This window comes from Sturnira hondurensis, unplaced genomic scaffold (genome assembly GCF_014824575.4).
Source record: "Sturnira hondurensis isolate 20B ecotype Veracruz unplaced genomic scaffold, ASM1482457v3 Scaffold0024770, whole genome shotgun sequence".
NCBI classification, from domain to species: domain Eukaryota; kingdom Metazoa; phylum Chordata; class Mammalia; order Chiroptera; family Phyllostomidae; genus Sturnira; species Sturnira hondurensis.
The window spans coordinates 75523-83543 of NW_028097401.1; the positions used below are offsets into that span (position 1 = coordinate 75523).

Sequence of the window (8021 nt, forward strand, 5' to 3'; positions counted from 1 at the left end):
CTTACTGTTGTTCCTTCTAAAGTAATTCATTTTTTTCCTGGTGAATTTTAAGCCTGTTTATTTATCTTTCATTTTCAATAGTTTGAGTAATACATTTCCAGTGAGGATTACTTTTTCTTTTCACTTTTTTTATTGTTGTTCAAGTATAGGTATTCTTTATATGATATCCTGCTTGAGTTCTTCTGAGCTTCTCAAATCCATATCATTGATATAGTTTGTCAAGAGATATAAAAATAATATGGAAGTGAAGTAACTAGGGAATAAGTCTGCCTTTCATTCCGTATGTTGTAAAACATAAATGGGAGGTAAAAATAAGAACAGAAGCCAAGGAGAAATGGAAACATTTCTATAAGGAGTTGTAAGATAGTATCATCCTATTTTTGTTCAACACTGACTATTTCTCAACTCTAGTTGCAGCACTTGGAAATTACTGGCGACCCCACAGTGAATCTCATTCCTTCCTTCACTTCATTCTCAGCTGGTATCATAGAAACAAGCAGCTCTGCGATCACTGTTGGTATTAAGCTACTCTCTACAGCAAGAAGTTTTTCCCCTGGGCGTTTAGTTCTCTGAAATTTACCACCTGTTACCAGGTGATATGTTTATGGTTAAACTGGATACTTAGGGAAGTGTTACCACTGTTTCTGCAATTCAACAACAAAAACAACAAAAAGATGTTTTCTTCAGACACTACTAATCTAGTTCTTGAAGAAATGGGCTCTATAAATTTTTATAGCATTAAGAGTACAATCCATAATTTAGATGCCTCATCTCTGAACAAAACTGCTCAGGGACTATCCTCGTACATCAAAATTTTCCCCACTTTCAGTCTTGGACAATTCACATTCTCTTATCAAACTTTACTGCTAGGTAGTTTTTCTGACTTTTAAGTCACCCTCAAACTACATCTCAAATAGAACAGATTCTGCTTAGCCAAAAGTTCTGTCCACCCTTCACCTGGACCTCACACGAAACACCTTACACAAGGCATCCTTCACCTGAACATTCCTTAGGCTGTAGATGAGGGGGTTTAACAATGGATTGAAGAGACTATAAAACAGGGAAAGTATTTTTTCTTGTTCCTTTTTTTGAGTGGACTCTGGGACCATATAAATAGCCACAGCAATACCAAAGAAGAACCCAACCACACAGAGGTGGGAGGAGCAGGTGGAGAAGGCCTTCCTGCGGCCCTCCCCAGACTGGATCTTCAGGATGGTCCAGAGGATGCTAGTGTAGGACACCAGCACTAAGCAGAGGGGCCCAACTAAGATAAAGACAGAAGCAGCAAAGATGACAGCTTCATTGATCCAGGTGTTAGCACAGGCCAGCTCAAGGACAGACAAGAGCTCACAGAAGAAGTGGTTTACTTCCCGGGGCCCACAGAATGGCAGCCTTAGAAGGAGAAGCACATGTATCAGAGGCAGGAAAAATCCACACAACCAGGACGTGGTGGCCAGGACTGTGCACACAGTCCAGCTCATGATGACAGTGTAGTGGAGGGGATGGCAGATCGCCACGTACCGATCGTAGGACATTGCCACCAAAATCAGGCATTCTGTAGCAGCAAAATTCAAATACAGAAAGGTCTGCATGACACATGAGACAAAGGAGATGGCTCTGTTATGGGTCACTAAGTTTGCCAGCATCTTGGGGACATTGTTAGAAGCATAGGACATGTCAATGATGGCCAGGTGGGAGAGGAAGAAGTACATGGGGGTATGTAGTCTCTGGTCCAGACTGATGAGCGCAAAGATCATGCCATTTGCCAACAGACTGAAGGTGTACAGCAGGGAGAAGACCCAGAAAAAGAGCAGTTCCATCTCTGAGCTGAGTTGGAATCCCAGCAGCACAAACTCTGTGACCCGTGACCGGTTCCCCTTCATTCCTTACAGAGACCTGCTCAAGAACTGAATTGTGATAAAGGTTCAGGGCTGGAGAATCAATAAGAATTGAAATTACTTAATACAAAAGAACATATGTACATATGCTAGTCTCTATTATGTGTCAATTCTTCATTCTTAATCTACCGAACATTTCAGAACCACATTTATGAAGGAAAGACAAACTGTTTCCCATAATGTGAAGTTGTATCATTGGTAATAGAGCCATCCAGACAAATTCTTCATTCTAGAAACTCTGCTTCAGGTTTTCTGGCCCCTTTTCGAAAATCTGCTATAGTTCACTAATTTGAAAGTACTTAACTTGTGATTTTGCTTTAGTTTAAAACATCTTACAATTCTAGAACTTCATTTTACTTATTCACTTAATTCCCTTACTTATTTTTTTTCTTTCCATGTGAAGAATTTGCTGAGAACACACCATTTTAAGTCATAGGTCAAAGTTTCAAAAGGCTTATTCATAGCAGATAAGATTTGTGTCCTCCCTGAATATAAGACCATTTTCTACTTCTTTTTAGAAACAAAAAAAAAAAACATCATTTAAATAGCTTACAAATCTATGTTTTTAGGTAAGCATTCTGATTATTCTGGTGTGTGAATGTCTAGTCTTGCAGCACATATATATGCACTTACTGTATATTAGAAACGTTTAAAATGATAAATATTAGATCTACCCTTTGATTTTCCTTTGGCAATAATATTTTTGAAGCTTCATGTCACAGTGTTCTATGACATTTAACTACTGTGGTTCTTTTTTCTTTTTTCAGTTCATACATCATATACTGTAATTTAGTGAATCCCCCTTTCTGACAATCAGATTGGGGAGTATATATGTGTGTGTGTGTGTGTGTGTGTGTGTGTGTGTGTGTCTGTGTGTGCAAATATATATTATACACATCTATACTCTGTTTTCTAATGAAAATCTTAGGATACATTCCTAGGAGTAAAATCACTGATGAAGGACACTCCTTCCACTTTCTGGTGAGTAGAGAACTAAAAGCAAGCAAAGGACGTATTTTAAAGCTCATTGTGGGCCAGACTCCCTCAGTGGGCAAGGTGGCTGACTCCACAATTTAGACTTTGTAAACCCGCATTCCGACTTCCCTTGGGGTTGTCCAACCTGATGGGTACTTCTTTTTTATTTTTTAAGATTTTATTTATTTATTTATTTTTAGAGAGAAAGGAAGGGTGGGGGAAAGAGGGAGAGAGAAACATCAATGTGTGGTTGCTCCCATGGCCGCCCAACTGGGGACCCAGCCTGCATCTCAGGCAGGTGCCCCAACCGGCAATCAAACCGGCAACCCCTTGGTGCACAGGCCAGCACTCAATCCATGCACCCACACCAGCCAGGGCTGATGGGTAGGTACTTCTATTATGCTGGACCCCAAGAGGTATGTGCCTTAAACCTCTGACTGGAACAGGGAATAATGCACCCCCTTTGGCTTACTCTGGCCATTACTTGATAATTGGAGATGAGAGAGCAACAATGAAAGAAAAACAGGCTCCTCAAATGTGAATGCAACCTGAATGGTGAGTAAGGAGAGTGCTGATTTGCCAGGGTGGGCAGGGACTGTCTTGCCCCAGCTGCCCATACACAGCCCACGCACACCCCCAGCTTGCAGCTCCTAAAAGAGGCTCCCTAAAAAAGTATTCTGCATTGCAAATGCCATCTCAGTGTCCACTTTTGAAGGATCCACGCAGAGACCACGAAACAATATACAGACCTTCCCGCTCCCCTAATTACTAGCCTTGTGACCATGCCTGGATCCAACTGCCCTCCGATCCCTAAGGGCTAACACACTTCAGACACATCTTGTCTTAGTTTCTTACTTGCTAGGCTTCTGAAGTTTTCTAAATGCCATCCTACACACCACCCTTTTTAATTTTCCTGTGTCACACCCAGGGGACACAACACAACAGACAGTCAGTCCTCCATGCCTTACACAGCGATGTGAATCGTACACTCGCACAGAGTCAGATGTGGGAGAGGCAGCCCTCTCCCCTCCTGAGGCTGTGCCCTGCGGGACCCACATCCTCAGAATCACAGCAGGGAAACAGAAGGTGCGCACACCTGTTCACAGCTGCCTCAGCTGGGAAACGACGCCCATCAATTCCACTCACTTTTTAGGCCAGGAACACTCCTGTGCAGTCACTCCAATTTAAGGGAAGGCTAGTAAAAACACAGGAAATTAAATGGACATTTAACAACCTCTGCAACTCCTGAACATTTGATTGTTTTCACCAGCTTACCAGCACGGTCTGTACTTATGTCTTTCCCACTCCGTGCTCAGGGACAACATATTGATTGCCTGAACTTGGCCCTGGTGGGAATATTTACACCACAGACATTGGCAAATGCTGTGAATAAGACTCCCCTCCCCTTTAGAAAATTTATGTTAAGCATTTATCATTGTTTATATACAATATTTTTTAAACTTAATCCATTGTAGTTACATTTCTCTCAATTTTAGGCTCTACACTGAGAATTACTATTCTTCCTTACATAACTGACATCAGAAGCAAGACTTTTCAGCTCAAACTTCATCTACTACACAGAAGAGAATAAATTTATCACCTGTTGTTATTTAGCATAGCATCACAGCATTTACATATGCATGGTGGATGTCCTTTTATCTTGCACAATCACAGCAGATTTACCACATAGACAGTAAGTAGTTTTCAGCCCATTGTGAGTTAAATTTACTTTTGTACTAAATCACAATTCTTCACATATATGATCACCTTTGTTTTTCTAAAATTAAGATTTTATTTAACGATCTTAGACAGAGGGGAAGGGAAGGAGAAAGAAAAGGAGAGAAACATCAGTGTGTGGTTGGCCCTCAGGGGCTCCCTACTGGGGACCTGGCCCACAACTCAGGAATGTGCCCTAACTGTGAATTGAACTGAGATCCTTTGGTTCACAAGCCAGTGTTCAGTCCACTGGGCCACACCAGCCAGGACAATCACCTTTGTTTTTCCAGACCCATGCAAGTAGTGTGATCTGAGTAATGAACACATACGGACACTGATATAATCTTTTGGACAGGTGAGATGGTGACTGGAGAATGCTTCCAGATCCATCTTGGATGCATGCAGAGACATGCACCAGGTGTATCCACTCACCTATTCACAGACATTCAAAGGGATGTCCTAAGGGCATGCCAGTCCTGTGACTTCCTGTGAATTCTTTGCCCAGACTTCCTGCTTGATTAAAGAGCTCTCCTTGCTTATGCAAAAACAATTAGCATAAACAAGGGCCAGCCAGCTCATTCTGTCTAGGCTCAGTCAGAAGTCAGGGCAAAGGCAGCATGGCCCTTTTCTCAATGGTGGTGGATTCAAGGCTGTTCTGGGCACTGACTCATCACGAATGGTAAGTCTCTACAAACTGTTGATAAATGTGCAGCATTGGTCCAAGTTTTCAGTGAAAATAATTATATTGTCACTGTAATTCTCTAGTTACTTTTAAAGACAGAGTCAAGGATGAAATAGTGAAGAGTATGATACAGAAGGCCTTTCAACTGAATTCAAATGCTCCCAGCATATAAAATGGATATGACAGTGTTATCATATACATCTCTCTGCTCTTTTGAATGGAAGCTATGGTGTTTTTGTTAAATGAATGAGTGCCAGACCCAGTGAAAAACACATACTTTGAGGACGAAATACAGGACTGAGTGAAAGTTGTTGAGTGCACAAAACAGTTCACCCATTCTTGTGTTATTATTTATTAACTATCGTACTACTTTCCATATGAACAACTGTAAAGCTCCTTATCTATTTATATAGCTCTGTTTATCCTTCCATTAAGTGACTTGGGTCAAGTTACATACCACCTCTGCACATAAAACCTTCATCTAGGTGTAGGATGACCTTTCACCTCTGTGGCCCATTTCAGAAAGGCACGGGCAGAGGTCATGGCCTGGACAAGGAATTTCACATTTTCTTTTCTTTCACATTTTCCATTCTTTCTACTTTTTTAAAAAGATTTTATTTATTTATTTTTAGAGAGGGGGAAGGGAGGGAGAAATACATCGATCAGTTGCCTCTTGTGCACCCCCAGCTGGAGTCCTGGCCTGCAACCCAGACCTGTGCCTTGAGTGGAGTTGTACCTGTGACCCTGTGGCTTCTCAGGCTGACACTCAATCCACTACTCTGAGCCACCCCAGCCAGGGCTGTCTTTCTACTTAGTTTCCTTTTAGGGCCAGTTCTGGTCTCAGTTTCTCCTCCCATTATCGGAAGAGAGGAAGGAAAGGACGTCAGATGGAGTGAGAAGGTCCACGCTCACAGCCCAGCTAGGAAAAGCCACCCTCCCTCAACGAGAATTGTTTGCCTCCCAGCCCAGCTGCCTTGAACATGCACTCTGACTCAAGGAGACAAACATCTGTCACTGCAGCCCAGGTGATTTCTGCTGTCTCCTCATCCACTAGGAGGAACTCTGTGACAGAAGTCTGGTTGCCCCCCATTTTCCTGGGAAAGAGACAAGGAACATACCTCATCATGTCTTAATGCCGAAAGGATGTGGTTAATATGGGAGACGTGCGCATGTCATTGTGTATTTCCTCAGAACACATCCTTGGTGACGCTTCTCTCCTGTTTGTCAGCTACTAAGTGAATCCTATGCACTGCAAATGACACAAAAGGAATTTTTTTCACCTTGATAAATGCCAGTGTTCTATTACACTGTTCAGTAAATCTTACCTTTATTTCCAAGCTTCGACCAATGCTTAAAACGCATTAACATACCTACTGCCTCCCTAACAGTGGACACTTTGCAGCACAACTGCTTTGGAGGCCTGCTTGGAAGGAGTCTTGGCCCACAGTGCAGACATAGCCACTGTGGGGAGCAGGCTGTGGCCCTGCATCTGCACCCACACATGAGGGTGGGAAGGAAGACCAGGATTCTGTGGGAGATCCTCCTATTAGAGAATCTCACAGATTTGTGCCTTTATTAGATGACTTGTTGGTCAGCCTTGTAATTTTTACTGGCAGCATCATCTTGAATTAAGTTGCACGCATGGCAGGCAGGCTGACACAACTTTAGCTGGATTTAAGGGAGAGAACTTTGTCTTATCACTTTTGTACCCACAGGCGTGCTACTCTCATCATGCCGTTTCATGAATGGATATTACCCATCACACACTTATCCCTATATGAATATTCATACTCTATGCCTGTATGTGTGGATAAAGTATATTATATATACAGTTACACACATATATATGCACACATGCACTCAAATCCTTATGTGCATATATGTGTATATCATGTGAATAACGTGCATATAAGTGCATATTATGTGAATATAATACTTATTATATTCTAAACCCTGCAATGAACATTTATATTCTATGCCTGCATGTGTGTGGATAATGTATATGTTTTGTATATAGTTACACACATACATATTCACACACAGGCACTTGAATCCTTTTTTAAGTGGAAGACTAGTTGTTATTTGCTATATTATTTTCTGTTCTACTTCACTAGTAAAATGCTGGTTGAATGATTTCTTGATGGGTCATGGTCTGGGATTTAAAACTACTCATCAATAGCCAAGGCAAGAGCTAAAGCTGTAACTATACAATCATATCGTTACAACCTTTAACATATTTTATAGCTTAACTCTAACATTTATTACTCATCAAGAATCTTTACTGTCTGGGGTTTATCCTCACAAGAAGGTCTTGTCCCAGGTTGGGAATTCTGAGGTTTGACTTGTCACTATTAAACCACTTCTTCTGTTTCCTTGTCTGTCTGACTCCATATCCTTCTTCACCCCAGCATCCACCTGAATTTCATTAAAATAAGAATCTCACAAAAATCATGATTTTCGTCCCATATCAATTCTCCATTCAAATTTCCTCGTAAGTTGATATTTGAAAGGTGTTAAATGCAAAAGTGTGAAGGTTTCCCCTGCCTCAAAGGAAGAATCAGAATTCACAGCAGCAACCTTGGCAGATGATTTTTATCTTAGTCCAAGAAATAACACAATAAAAGTTGGAATCAGCTTCGTGAAGAAAGCTGGTTGTTTAAGTAGGACTGAGCTTTATGTCAGAGAGTGCTTTAACTCAGAGATTTGGATTCCTATGTTATGAAAGAAGTCAAGCAAGAAAAATGCTGAGG

The 8021-nt window shown here is 41.4% G+C and overlaps 1 protein-coding gene across 1 annotated transcript; it reads right to left on the reverse strand.

Moving 5' to 3' along the window:
* Positions 1-953: 953 nt before the first annotated feature.
* On the reverse strand, positions 954-1917 carry LOC118981818 (olfactory receptor 2A5-like). Its single transcript, XM_037038634.1, has one exon. The coding sequence runs from the start codon at positions 1881-1883 to the stop codon at positions 954-956; it is 930 nt and encodes a 309-aa protein (XP_036894529.1). The 5' UTR covers positions 1884-1917.
* Positions 1918-8021: the final 6104 nt, after the last annotated feature.

Coding starts and splice junctions, on each gene's coding strand:
- LOC118981818 (XM_037038634.1), bottom strand. CDS start 1,883: ATGAAGGGGAACCGGTCACGGGTCACAGAGTTTGTGCTGCTGGGATTC.